This window comes from Lasioglossum baleicum, chromosome 10 (assembly GCF_051020765.1).
Source record: "Lasioglossum baleicum chromosome 10, iyLasBale1, whole genome shotgun sequence".
Taxonomy (NCBI): Eukaryota; Metazoa; Arthropoda; class Insecta; order Hymenoptera; family Halictidae; genus Lasioglossum; species Lasioglossum baleicum.
Window position 1 is genome coordinate 4,434,806 of NC_134938.1, and position 14,950 is coordinate 4,449,755.

Below are 14,950 nucleotides of genomic sequence, written 5' to 3' on the forward strand. Positions count from 1 at the left end.
GAGCATAATCAGACGTCATCGGGGCTGCGTCTGCCGGCTACGGTCACGTTTTTCACCGTCGCGTCGACGGTCACACCGCACCGCCTTGAATTATCTCGACGTTGCGGAACGGTCGCGATTATCGTCCACGATGTTCCCGGAAATCGTGTTTCACGGCGAGATTACCGGGCCGAGGAACGCGCAGAAACGGCGTTAAAGGGAGCAGATGGCGGTCGGGTGTAATGCGTTGTTTATGACCGATCTCGCCCGTAGATATCGTTCGTAAATTTCTGGGAGCTGGAATCACGCGCGAGCTAACTCCGCAAAAGGGGTTCTGCCCTGCTTTCTTGTCCTCGAGGGTTGGGCTCCGTCAATGGAGTCGCTTTTTCGGGAGGGTCGCCATTGATACGCTCGGTTTATCTATTAACAGCTGGCAAATAGAGGCGTTACATTGTGCGTCTTCCCAGTTTTCCAACGTTAGATGTAAGACGTGTAAACAGACCCCACGGACCGAGGACAGCGATTGGCGAGCGAGTACGAGGACGAACTGTTTAAATTCGCGCGAAAACAAATGCCTCCGATGTCGTTGCAGCTCCTCAATAAAGATTCTTACGCATTCGTAATCACGTTTATTTAATAATCCAGACCATTTTGGTTCTAATCGAGCAAGAGCCGTTATTTGACGACTCGGAGGACACCGTAAAGATTATTGTAAGTTTATTTATGTATAATTGTGCTGGTTGCGAGGCACCGCGTGAAATGCACGCGAGAATTTCATTACTAAGAATTACCCGAGTATGAAAACGACGTGTCGACTAAGAAAAGCATACGAGGGGCGGGGATAATTATCCGGTTAACAGGTTAACGTCGCGCAGTCTTTCACGGAACGGGGACAAGATAATAGAAAAGAGAGCTTTTGTGCTAAATAGACTGGCGCTCGAATGATTAAAGTGTTCGCTGTTGTTGTAATAAATTACCGGTGCTGTCAGTATCGCCCCGGCTATACAGAACGCGCCGCCATGTTGTTATTATTTTATCTCCTTACGGGATACTGTTCCAGGCCAATAAATCTGTCAATCTATTCTACGTAGCTATTCAGCCGTATATTGTTCGGAGAATTACGTGGAGGCAGCACAGGAACCCCCGAGGCTTTCATTCGGAGACGCATTCTTACTGCGAAACCTTAGAAGCTTCTCGATGTAAGTCGTGTGCTCTTTCAGAGAACACAAGTGGTAATTACATATATAGAACGTTGAGGAGGTATTGTCGTGCTCTTTGTACACGTATTAAGAACTAGTCTAGCAGCATTATAGCGCGCGCGGCGCTATAGACTGGCCATGTTTATGCAAATCGCGATACGAGACCCCAATTTATCAGAGAAAATTGAGCACAATTTCCTGACCAGTGCCGCGGCTTTTATTCGATTGCTATTCAACAGGAAGTACTTGTGTCATCTTCTAGACGAGAAACAGAGAGTCCATTTTGCTCGATGACGTTCGCATTAGCAGCCTTGATTATGCTCCGAGGACGTTGATTGTAGTCGAATGTGATCCGAAGAAACAACGGGGCGAGCAGCAATTATAATTCGATTGCGACTTAATCACATATTGATAGTTAGTCGGGTTAACTGGCGTGCAATCAAAATATGCTTCTCGTCTCCGCTCGCCCTCTCGCGTCCTCTCCTGATTATCGTTAATACGCTTATCGTGTAGTCGAGCGTAACGACATGCGCGTCTAGATTATTAACTGAGAACAATTACGTGTAAACGAGAACGCGTTTCGGGGCCGTGTTGCGCAACCGAGACAATACCGGTCGTCGGAGGAAAGAGTGAGAGAGAGAGAGAGATAGCGAACGGATGGAGAGGGCCGTGATTCGAGAGGGCGGCGCGGGTGAAAGTGGAAATAAATTTCTCGGAAACAGAAAAAGGATTTCTGACGTACATTTCCCCGGAGACGGTGCCGTTGGACGGCGGAAACTCTCGAGCACATCGGCCGGGACACGGCTTCCCGAACCCGCTTTATTAGAACGGCACGTACGAGTGTTCGATGTAATTTTACGACGTCATCGGGCACTAAACTCGGACATAAATCTGGATTTTCCGTCCCCCGAAGATCGCTTTTCCTCGCGCCCCTCGCCCTCGGGGCTAACTCGATTTTCTGTCTTACCAGTTCATCAAACATTTACGTTCCGCTACTTCCACCGCGCACTTCTCCGACTCGGCGCCGCGCCGGCTTCAGACACGGTCTTTCATTTTCGTTTAATCGAGCGAGATTCGGAGAATAATTATTTATACGACGTCACGCTCCTGTCTGAGCACGAATAGATCTCCCTGATCGAGATCGCGGCTCGGATCTCATCAAGTTATGCGTGTCCTCGATTGGTTTCTGTAATCCAGGCGACCGTTCACAGCTCTGATTAATAATTTTCAGCAGATTTGCTTCTTATGATGTGTCGTCTAGACACGTTAGTCTTTCGTTTAAGTCCACTGATTCGAATTCATTCGTAATTCCCGAAACGGTATCCACAGATTCACGTTCACAGAGTTGCACTCGAAGTCCGCCGATTAGTCGGACAACAATCGTCATGACCGTCACAGCGTGCGAACATTCCGCACGAGCGACCGGTAGATGATGTCGTTAACGATCTACCCGCGATAACACGTCACACGCACAACGTCGTATCCGCCGGAACGATTTTCCATAAGTGGTGGCGGCGGCGGTGGCTGGCGGGATGCTAAAACCTCGATTTCGAGGGAAGAACGGCGGTCGGTTAATCACTGTGAAGTATAATCAGCGGCCATCCCAGTGATTATGTTACGGCTCGGAAGCGCATAATGCATAGCGTCGATGTAGAAATCGATTTCTTGTTGCGCGGCGGTTGACACAGCCGCTAGACGCCGCCGATCAGCGAGAATTTTGCACGGGTCTCGGGTCTCGGGTCTCGGCGTCGAGCGAAACCGGTGTTACGGGATTCAAGAAGTTATTTAACAAATTCGCCGAGGGCGCGTTGACCTAACGGCGCGCGCTAAAATCTCTCTCTCGCTGTCCCTTTCGTTTCTTCGGGAACGATCGGAGCAGCTCGATTCTTCGGAAGCACAACACGTCGATTAACAACGAAATTAACGTCCGGTCTGAATATGGAAGTTTCTGGCCGGCCGATCGATGCGGAAAACCGCTATCGAGTACGGGCGAAGTTAATAAATCCTGTTTACTAGCTTCGTTACTGTCCAGCGAGCGAGTAAAGGGGGAGTGAGGGAGGGTCCTGAGAGTGCTCCGGCGGAAAGGAAAATTATTGGTGATCGGACAAGGGTTCTAGCCACCCCAGTATATCGGAAAGGACCCGTGTCCTGGGAGATCATTGAGATAAAACATGTCGGGGGTAGTGAACCGCGGGGCTTAATGCACTCGTGATTGAATCAGCAAAAAGTTGCGTGGAGCGAGAGTACGCGGGGGCAGAGAGGCGTTCACGGGGGAAGCAATTATCACGGTGTCGTGGTACAACAGGAATTTGTCTTTACGGGGATCGTGCAGGCCGCGAAATTGATGATCCGTTGAACGAAGATCCCGGTAATTGTAGTGGATATCGAGTGGTGACCCGTTTATATAAAACGGCTCTCCATTACCTATATTCTTTTGATAGCCGCGAAGTGCCGTAAACGGGACGCGGTAAAACTCCGTGCCGGCCGAGCGTCGATTTAATTGTATAATTAAACTGGAAGTTCCTCGTCGGGAGTAGTGTGCTGTCTTGGCGAGTTCATGCGTGTGTCCCTTGCCGCGGCGACGTTAAACGTGCACACGGCGCACGGTGATAACCGTTCTTCCGTCGAGGGAGTATGAAAAAGCTAACCGTATCATCGGGAAACAGCCGCGAGAGATGAAATCGATAGACATGTCCCTGAACGACGTCACAGCGAAGATGAGGGTATACGCTACCCTTCTGCCTTCACCGACACCCTGCTCCGTCTCTCTCTCTCTCTCTCTCTCTCTCTCTCTCTCTCTCTCGCTCTTCTCTTCTTTTTCTCTTCGCCTCCGATGACAGAATCATCGAGACGACACGGTGACCCGACAAGGATAGCGACGAGAAAAGAGCGGGCGGGCGACCCGGGGAGAGAGACGAACAGAGGCGCACAGGGAAAATACAATACCGTCGGCGCGACAAACAAGGGTAGCGCTAGATACAGCCCTGGGCCGGGTCCGGAGGCACAACCCCCCCCCCCGATGAAATATCCTACCAGGCCGCCAGTCCTCTCCTTTTTCCCTCCACTCGCGTATCTCGATCCTTGCGCCGATCGATCCCGGATCCACGCGGATCAGCTGCTCGATTCTATCTACGGCGGAGCAGGAGCAAGAACAGGAGTAGAAAGAGAAACCGGAGCAGCACTACCAACCACCACAACTAGCAGCAGAAGCAGCAGTAGCAGTAGCAGCAGAGCATCGTGGCGCGGGGACTTGCACGCGTGCAAATTCACGTACGCACAGTTACACCCCAAAATCTGATCGATCCATCCGCAGTACAAGTATCCACAGCCCCGCCTCCCCCTCCCCCTTTTCACGTCACTCGTCCACCCCATCTCCTCCCACCCCCACCTCCTCTTCCCTCACTCGGCCTCTGTAGAAGCAAGTCGACAGTCAACCGGGGGCCTGAACCTAGGGCACACGAGAGTCACGGGCCAACAATAGCACCTTTACTGTCTTTTGTCGCGGCTACCGAGCCAACACGTATGCATGTACACTTTCCCTTCAGCGGGGATTCTCTATCTTTCAGGAGACAGAGGCCTAGATAACGAGAAAGATGGGAAGAGAGAGAGAGAAAAAAATAGGTGGAAAGAGGTAAAAAGAGATCGATAGACGATCCGCGATATAGCCGCACGCGGCAACTAGGTACGCGGTGAGCATATGTCACGCGATGGGATTGATCTTACCGGTGATGCCTAGAAGAATCCAGCACACGAGGCACAAGACGTAGTAGTTCACGTAAGAGGATCTCCTCATGATGACAAAGACAGTGACGACGACGAGAACGACGACGACGACAACGCGATCCCCTTCGACGGGTCCACTGACATCTCAGAGAACGACCAGCACACAACCAGTGCACTGGTGTCCGGTGCACCTCTTCGCACCTTAGTCCTCTGTTATCACGTTGCTCATCCTCCTTGGCTCGGCGCTACCAGGCCTCGTGCATAGCACCCGTCGCACACCGGTGTCCGTTTCCTGGTCCAGATACGCGCACGTTTCTCCCGTAGATCACCACCGATAGGCCTGTTACGTTTTCTCACTGATCACATTATCTCCCCGATGAACTGTCGGATCGCGCACCTGCGATCTATGTACTCGATCGTTCCTCACGAGGTGCCCGCCGCGTCCCGTTCCCCTCGGTGCGTTCGCTCAAAGTGACACGCAGTTACCCCCTCGTCCGAACGATTTAAAAAAACGCTGCTACCCGCGAGCTGTCACCAAGGGGCTTACTACAACGCGTGGTTACGCCGTTTTTCCGACGATCCTTCGACACGGCTAACTACGACCGAGTTTTGCGTACGGCTCGTCTGCGGTTCGTCGTCCCGGGCGAAGCTCTGAAACCGCCGGGCCTCCAGTGGCACTGCCCGCGCCCGCCCGGGGATTCCGCGCAGGCGTGCTCTTTCTCCTCTACTCTGCCGATCAGTCAGCCTCCTCCTTCCTCCAGGCCTCCAACGTTCGCTCTGTCCTCCTTCATTCTTATCCCTTTCTCCTGCTCGGTCTTCTTCCACGATTACTACTACTACCGCTACTACAGCTACTACCACCACGGCAAATGTTGTCGTTGTCGTCGTCGGCATCGTTGTCGTCGTCACCACTACCCTCGACTCTGCTGCTGCTGCTGCTTCTCCTCCTGCTACTGCTGCTGCTGCTGCTGCTGATTCTCCTACTGCTGCTGCTTCTCCTGCTGCTGCTGGCGATGCTCACGGTATTACTACCACCGACGATGACGACGACGTCGTCGTGGTTGCTGCTGCTACTGCCGACGTTGGTTGCCTTAGCGTCTTGTACGCTTCTTGCTCTTTCAATCCGCGACGTCTTTCGTCCATCCCCTGAACAAATTTTACGCTTCTTACGACGTTAACCTTCGGTGTACTGGTTCGTATCGGGATTCGACAACGTTTCGACGGTGCCGACTTGAAAATGGCAAAGCTAGGGCCGCCGTCTCCTCGAGAGTTGGTCTTCTTTCCCTCGAGTCTAGGATTTGTAAATTTGCGGTCCCGTCAATCGACCAGGAGTGGTTTTAATTAGCCGGGAGGGTTTCGCGGAGGGCTGCGCGTTTAAACGAATTCGCCGGGATTGCAATCGACGGCTCGACCCTGCACCGCTCTCGGCTCGGCCCGACCCGACCCAGCCTGGACCGGCCCGGTCCGCGGTCCAGCTTCTCTTTCCCGGAGACTTTTAATCAGCTTTCGCTTTGGCTCTCGGTCTCCTTCGGTATTTACGATTCTTAATTCAGCCGTCTGATTACTGTTTCCCCACGCTTTTAATACCGGCTGCTTTCCCGTCGCATTCGCCCGTTCCTCCCCCGGCTCTCCTCCATTCGCAGCGCTAACCCCAGAACTCCGCAATTTCGTCCGTTTATTCGCGGACGCGGCTTCGTTCCCCCGTTTTCGTATCATCTTAAGTTTGCATTAGGGAGCGGCGGAATTGCAGTCTGATAGCGGGACCGGTTGGAATTCCATTTTTCTGAAAAATATCGCGCGCGCTCTCCGCGCGCATCTCCTTCCTCCCCCGCGGGAAGAAGAAACGCGATGGAACAGAAAGAGAGAAAGAGTTTTGTTTTTTACCATCCGCTGATTATCCGTCGCGCCGGACGGCCTTCGCTTCAAGGAGCGTAATGAATCCTCCTTAGGATTGTTTCGACCTATTTTTCGTCGTACCACCCGTGCTGTCGTGTCCTTTTCTTTCGTCCCCCCGTTCCCGTGATTACCGTTGCTTTCGCCGGTGTTATTTCTGTTTTCCCGGTGTTTCGGGTCGCTTACGATTATTGCATTTTTCCTCCCCATCGCGTCGTCCCGATCGCGTGATTCACGGCCGTAGATACTCCAAGTGGCCACCACGTTAATCTTATTCAACGGGAGCGGCGTCGAATCGGCCCACGGAATTAGATGGCTCGTCGACGGGATTAATTGATCTTCATTCGATTAGAATTCGGGGGTACATACGTTTATGTCGGCCGTGATTGATCACCGGTCGTTTCACGGGAACAGCTTTTCGAATTAATTCGCTTCTAATAAAAGTCAGGCCTCGTTCTCCCGTCCATTCGTCGTCGATCGCACCCGCTCGCTCCCCGTCCGCCGTCTTTCTTCTCTATTTATAAGCAACCCCTACCGCCCTTCTTCTCCCGCGCTGTTTTCATCGGGCAGCGTCTTCTCCCCCGCCGAAAGCAAAACAACGCGAGCCGATCGGCGATTTGTTTAATCCGCAAGTTTAATTATGACAAAACGCTATCGGAACGCAGCGTTTCGAGCGCCCTTCTCCCTCCGTTTTCTACGGGGCCGCGAGCCCGGATTTTTTCCATTTTTCGTCGCGAACAAATTGTGTGTCCTTTACGGCGTTAACCTTATTCTCAGGAGACCGAACGAACTGCTACGGGCTCATATTTCCTCGTAAAAGAAGTGCTTTCCTTTCTTTCCTCTTCAGCTTCCTTCTTTTTTTTCACCCGGCAGTCCCTCCCTCCGGCCTCGCTCCCCGCTCATTCCTCCGGCCTTTGCTCGACGAAACGTATTTTAAAGCGTCTTCTGTACCGGCAACGCTGACGCGCGGAGTTCTCGCGGGAATGAAATATGCAACGTTGTATTACATTCCACCGGTTACGCCGCAAAGCGTGGGAACCCGTTAATTACTCGTTGCCGGCAATTTTATTTCAAACATCTTCATCAACGCACAGGAAATAATACGATACCCCTTCAGTTTCCCTCCGTGGTTCTTCTCTCCCAGATGAATATCCACCTGCCTGTCTCACCTCCTTCCCTCGTCCGTAATTCCACCAGAGGGTGGGAACGGGGCAAGTCCGAAAATTTTCTTAGGCGAAAGATAAACATCCGCTCCGCCCTTCTATGGAGTCGACGAAGGTCCGAGAGGGGCGATGTTAATCCGACTGACAAGAGCGCCGGCTCCCCCATTAGATCCCAGGGCACGAGAACTGAACAAGGGAGTCGAAAGAGGGCGGGGGAGAAGGAGCGCACAGCCGGGCAACCTCGTTCCTTTAAACTTTCTTTTTCACTTTCATTGTCGTCGTCCGGACAGCCCTTTATTTTTTTATCCTCTTCTCCTCCGCTTCCGCCGTTGTTCGTCCGCACCCTTTCGAGCAATCCACAATCTTTTGTAGCTCGGCGAAATTTTACACCTCTTTCATCCCCCGTCGTCGGCACGGCTGTAATTATTCGCGAGAAACGCTCGGAATTTTCTTTGCACCGGGCCCGTTATCACCGAGAGCCCCGCGGATTAACTCTAACCCTTTCAACGGTGTAACGATTTTTATCACTACCACTGTCCGTTCTCCCGCACAGACCCCCCGGGTTTCGTTTCGCTTGCGTGAAACCCGATCCTTCGCGGGGAACGTTTTCACCGAGCGAAATTAGTGGAGCGTGTTTCGCGGGCCAGAGCAAAAGAGAGAGAGAAAGGGGGTGGGAGAGAGTGAAAAGGGAAAGAGCGCGTGCGGGGGAGGCGGACACGTGTAAACGCCGCAACGGATCGTTTGCTTTAAATTATCGGCTATTAACGGGGGCCGAGTGTTTGCGTACTTTTCGACGAGCCGACGCTATTTTTCACGAACGTTACACCCCCGCAAGATTAGGATAATGCACCGGTCGCGACACGAAACCCGAAACGAACTCTGTGTTTGTTCGGCGCCGGGACCGCAAACATTTCGACAAAAACGGATCAATCAACATTTACCTTCAGATCGTTCCTCGTCCTCGTAGGCCAGCCATCCCTTCTCCCCTCCGCCGCCCCCTCGCCGCACCCACCACGTCCCTTGGCCCGGCGCGGAGCCCGGAGACATTAACTTTCCAGCTACGTCGGTGACTGTTCGATTAGAATTCGTAATTTTGAATAATCGACGACAGAGGAGAGACGGTCTCCTCTGTTCGCCAGGAAATTTCGAGCGAGTGTCCCGAATATGTAAGCTCTTTCGCCCCGTTTCCTTCGACGAGGCCCGTCGAGATTAACCTTCATCGTCGGAAGTAAGTTTTCGAATCTCGGTTAAGTTTCCGGCTGCGAGGAATTTCCATGGTGCGGTAGACTGGCATTTCGTAAATTGCAGAACTTTTCTTCTCGCCGATCTGCCGCGATCTACCTTTCGCACCCTTTTCCGCCCTTATCCCTTTCTCTTTATCGATCACCTTGCCCCCCCCTCCCTTCTCCACCTCTCTCTGCGGGATTCTCGAGCTGTTCTTTTCATTTATTCCCGCGGATTTCTTTATTTTTCACCGTTCCTCCCTCTGTCGTTCCTTGCCGCGTTCTTCGTTCGCAGTTTTTTCGCCGATTCTTCTGGCTTATTCACCGGAACTCCTTTCTCCACCCCTCCCCCCGCCCCACTCCCTTTTTTCGTCTGCCTTAATTCCATGGCTGGTCCCGAAGGAAAATATCACCGCCACCCCTGAAAAACTCGTATTTCACCGAGTGCAAGTCGAATGAAAACTTTAAACATTCTTTATCTGTTTGGCGAGCGCGTAGTAATTTATCATTATTTTTCTGCGTTGAGTGGACCGGCTCTTGGTGGAACGGCTTCTTGCAACCGCCACCGAAACAGCTCCGATTAATGAGAATAATCTGCGAATCATTTCAACTGTGAAAGTTTCGAATCCTTAACACCATCACCGGTCGAAATGACCGGTTCCAGATTTTGTATTTTACGATTATTGATATAATGAAAATAATTTCATACGAAATGATTCTATAGATAACTTTAGTGGAGCATATATTACGATAGGAGCTGCACAAAGTCGAAATAAAATCAATCTTGTCATTTTTGTAAGGGGACATGCGCCAAGTACTTTTAGGCACGGTAGGCTTAGTGTTAAAGTGATGAAATTTTTCAAAGAGCATTGTAAAACAAATATATATAAAAAAAACTAAAAGTGGAGTGGGAACGCGTGGTGGAGTAGGGAGCGCCTCGACGAGGTGTGACGGTTAATATTAAAATTTTTTTCTCCTGAAAGCACAGTTCTTGTTTTAAATTTGTTTTTTAATATTGCATTGTCATCCAGTTCTGAGCTGTGTTTAAAGTTTCAAGTCTCTAGCTCATCGGGAAGTGGTTTAAAATTCGATAACAAGATTTGACGCATACAACAACAACGACGACAACTCGGCAAGCTAATATAAGCGTGGTAAAAAGAATTTAAGTTAGATTCCTGGTAACAATTAACAATGCACTGTACGCTGTCAGAAGGGGGTGGGTTAGGTTCTCGAGTTAGATTGCGTGTCTGTGATGTTGACTGTTAGAAAGTCGGTTGAATGTTCGCGATTCTATTGGTCGATGCATGTCGATAGTAAACGAGCAGGAGCCGAGTTCGGAGACAACCTTTTAACGGAAAAGCTAGCGGTATTGTTCTCGGATTTCTCGACATTTACTGTTTAACTTTCGCCCAACCGATATTATGACCCATGTTCCGATCGTGACAAATAACTGGATCAAACAATGCTATGGGAAATCTGGTGTGGGTTAAAAGTGACTTGTATAATTGGTTTTCTGCGTTACTGTTTCTCTACCTATTCCGTCTCTAATCTAATTTTCTTTAATTATTTATTTACAGGTCGCATCAACATCAAGGTTATTAGCGACCACAAGCCCTATAACATTGTTATTTTTAAAGCCCCAGTATGAAGTCTACAAATGAGGGACTTCGAACATTAGTGAGTGATTAACGACTAGACTGCGAATTTTTAATGGTTACTGCAAAATAATAATGTTCTGTGTTTGTTATACGGACTAGGAGCTACTTAGAAAAAGTTTACACATGCATGAATAATTATAGTCATTGAATTCCAACGAAAGGGACTATCATTGCAGGTGTTTAAAAAAGGGTGCTTCCATTTAAAACAATGAAGGTGATCTTGATATCTCTGAAAAAATCACATAAAAATATTTTTGGTACCATGTGAGCCCCACTGAACCCCATTCAACTTTGTTCTTCATTATCTTTAAACATTAACTTTAAAAACAACAAAGATATTTGAGGTGGCAACGTTAGGTGACTCACCCTACATGTATACGATTACAGGGTGTGATAAATATTGGTGGATTTTAGGAATAGCATGACTTGATTGATGTTTATATTAATATTGAGGCATTCGCTGAATTTTCTAGGGATAGCCAAGTGACGTCTTTGGAAGGAGAAAAGGGGACAGTGCAGGATGAGGTGTTCAACCGAGAGTGGTGTATTACATAGAGTACACATGGGCGAGGGGTGGGGGTTCTTTAAAAATTCTGTATAAGCGAGTAAGGTTAGTATGGCCCATACGAAGTTGGGTGAGAACTACCAGGTCCATTCTGTTAGTAATCTGGGGGCAGTGATTATTAAAGAGGTCTTGCCTTATCAAGGATAGGTTAGAGGGAGGGGAGCTATTCCATCTTGCATTCCATCCAACTCTAATTTCTTTTAATTTCTCTAATTTCTGTACGAAAAGGAGCATTCTGCAGGCATTTCTAATCTAATTTTGAAAGAAAATTTTCAAGGCCTCCAGCTAAGAACCACCGCCTACAGCACGCTCAACGCTTTCGATCGTGAACCCCTTGACTTACGGCGGCGAGCCGGAACTGGTGACACGGTTCACGAGCGAAAGTTAACAAACACGAGTCACACTCGTGGTTCACTTGTTACGGATGTATTTATCGACAAAGGGAAATCGAGCGTGTGGTCAGACGGTTGTTGTTTTAGAGTGCAGGCGACCTTTTCGCTGACCTTGCTCCGGCATGGTGACAAATCGCGCGCGCAGGCCATGGAAATTCGAAAATCCGGAAAAGATCGATCCGAGACTATCCGAGTTTTTCATAGTTTTCATTCGGCCTGTTCCGCTTCGGACGGCTCGCGTACATCTCACTTTAACCGGTTATGCGTGTACCATTAATACGAATACAGGGCAGCGGCCTGACCATTCGCCGCGCGGTTCGCACTCCGCGCGAATGGCTTTCCCACCTTCGGGAAACTCGAAAAAATCGCGAGGAACGTGTCCGAGCCACTTCACCGCGCACACCTCGGGCTTCCTTCCATTCCCATTTATCAACGCGCCGCTTTCATTTTTCATTTTTCTCTCCTCCCTTCTTTTTTTCCGTCTGCCTATGCATACATGTCCCTTCTACCCACCCGCACTCCCACCGTGACGCGACGTTCAAGCAATTTGCGTTATTCTCGGCGGGGAATTCGTCCACCCCCCGGAGGAACGGGTACCGGAGCCGCTAACTTTATGGGAAGATCGAGCACTGTCGGATTTTTCCCTGGGAAAACCGAAGGGAAAAACACAAGGGAGGGATACGACAGGATGAGGGAGGGGGAGAAAAAGGAGCTGGGAAGCCTCGGGCCACTCGCATCAGCTTGTAGGTACGCTCTGTCGCTTCACCTCCAGACGACCTACGGAATGTGTCACCGCTCCGCTGGAAAATCTTTCGCTTTTCGAGAGCCCGGACGCGCGCACTCGGCCCACCGACGACGACGACGACGACGGTAGAAAACCAACGGGCAAAAGATTCAGCGCGGGCGTGGAGCCTCGGAACGCATCGATAAAGATAAAGTTTACCAGACGATAAACTTCCACCGCGACAAAAACGCCCCGTTCGCATCGACCGGGCTATTCATTTCCCGAGGAGGGTCGTCGCGCCGCGCGCCCGCTCCTTTTTAAATGCACGAGGGGTGCGTTTCTCCTCGACGCGTGAATCGCTGGGAAATATTAATATCGCTGCATCCTCGGGCCCGCGGAGAGATTTACATTCGTACCACCCAGCTGTATTACTTAATTACTGTTTTATTTACGCGCCGCTTCGTTCGTGCCGTTAAGTGTATTTCGACTGGTGCATATGGAACGAAACTGCACCTTTCATAATCTCGGGGAAAGTACGCGGGACGCATCGGGAATCGTATTACCGTCTACGGAGAAGTTCAGATCGAATAAGATTACGGCGGGGAACAACCGACGCCGAGATACTGGTTCGTTAACGGTTGATCTAATTAGGGGCCGGGATAGTCTCGATAGAAATCCGTATATTTTTAACTCGGAATTTACCGATCGTTCGAACGCGATTAAGAATTCGGCACACCGCAGAGCTACGGAGTCGCGGAGAAAACGAATATTTCATATGGGCTTATTCTGGAAATTTGAAAAACATAGGTATAAAGAAAACTTTTTGAAAACCACGCTTATATTAAAATGCACTAAAACGGACAAATAATTTTTTCCTGGTTCTCCATAAAACAGAGTAGGGCAATAATCAACATCTTCCATCTATACATATATCTATCTATATATATGTATCTATTCTATCTATTCTACATAAATAAAAATGTAAATGTCCGTTTGTTTGTAATCGGTCATCTCCGTAACGGCTGAACGTAGAAAGCCGGGGTTTGAGCAATTAGACGCAGCGTTTCTTCGGGAAAGTCCATTCGTTCAACAGTTTTGACGACTTTTTCCACCGGCTACAACGCTAAATGCTTACTTCAAGTTATGTGAATGTGGCGCGTTTGCGAAAACACTGATGTATAATAATCGATATGGTTTCGTGTTGATTCGCATTATCACCAATGCGTCGCGACGAGAATCTTCTCAGTGGTATTCTGCTTCAAATTATATCGTGAAATATATTTAGTTAATAATTCCTATTCAGTTCTTCAGTGCCAATAACTGTACCAAATGTGCCAATGACTGTACTATTTGTCTTACGATTGTTATTCAATGAACATATTCTATAATGAAAGATTTGTGACTCTAAAAACTGTTTGATTTTGTAGAAAAATATCTATTAGCTTATAATAATAGCAAGTTAAGCTCGTTTAAACATTATAAAAAAAGATAAAAAGATTTTTACTACGATTTTGGATTAAAGTGCCAATCATTTGGTACAGTTTACCCTACACGATTTGACGCATACAACAACAACACGGCAAGTTAATATAAGCGTGGTAAAAATACGTAGATCTGTGTCAACGGTTGTGTACTGCGCGTTAAATAACGAAGATATTTTCAGTAAAATATAGGTCCACATTTGCACAAAATATGCATCTGCACTTTGCAATTACTTGCATGTGTACACACAGGTTGGCGAACGGATTCTTTTTTGTTTTTAATCCCGTGCGCTTGCATCAACGGAAATCCCGCACAACAGAGGATTTAAAAAACATCGTTGCTCAAGAAATTAGAGTGATAGACAATGAACGCTCGCGCAATGTCATGAATAACATTTGCATACATATGCGCGAGTGTATGCAACGTCGCGACGTCAATTTAAGTAATGCAGTGATTAAAATAATAAAATCACTTTGTAATTATAAGTCACCGGCTATTTTCTATCTTCCAACGTTTCACGGGCTGGCGGACTCGTTTTTCGTAAATGCAGCATGATTTTGCAATCGTCCGATGCTTTCATTCCCGAAGGATATTATTTAATCAGAAACATTAGACTCCGCTTCAGCTCAACAGCATAATGTTTTGATGTAGTTCCAGACCCTCCAAGTTTTCTCTCTGCCCGCTTTTTCTCGAATCTTACGATCTTAAATATGACCCAATGACGTTATATGCCGAAGTTCGAAGAATTGACGAAGTTATAAAACTTTGAATAAGATAGCGCGCTATCTTGTAGTAGAGTCCATTGTTCGGAACTTTAACGGGTCATTCCTCCTTGGCACGGTGAAAAAGGTGCGGTTCGTTTTTTCTTTTTAGTGGAAGTCTATTGTTTAAGAAAATGAATTTTCGCTGATCATAGCTCTCGCCGCTCTTTAAGATCTTTTAGCGAAGC

General features: G+C 48.7%; 2 protein-coding genes across 2 annotated transcripts in view; one reads left to right on the top strand and one right to left on the bottom strand.

The window, feature by feature from the left end:
* The window catches only part of LOC143212797 (zwei Ig domain protein zig-8), a 43,862-nt gene extending 38,034 nt beyond the window's left edge, over positions 1 to 5,828 (bottom strand). The window contains exon 1 of the mRNA XM_076431968.1: positions 4,902 to 5,828. Within this exon, the coding sequence (XP_076288083.1) occupies positions 4,902 to 4,971 (70 nt within the window). The 5' untranslated portion in view covers positions 4,972 to 5,828. The remainder of the gene's footprint in view (positions 1 to 4,901) is intronic.
* Positions 1 to 14,950, top strand: part of Unc-13 (unc-13) — a 697,844-nt gene that overhangs the window by 103,777 nt on the left and 579,117 nt on the right. The window lies entirely within an intron of this gene.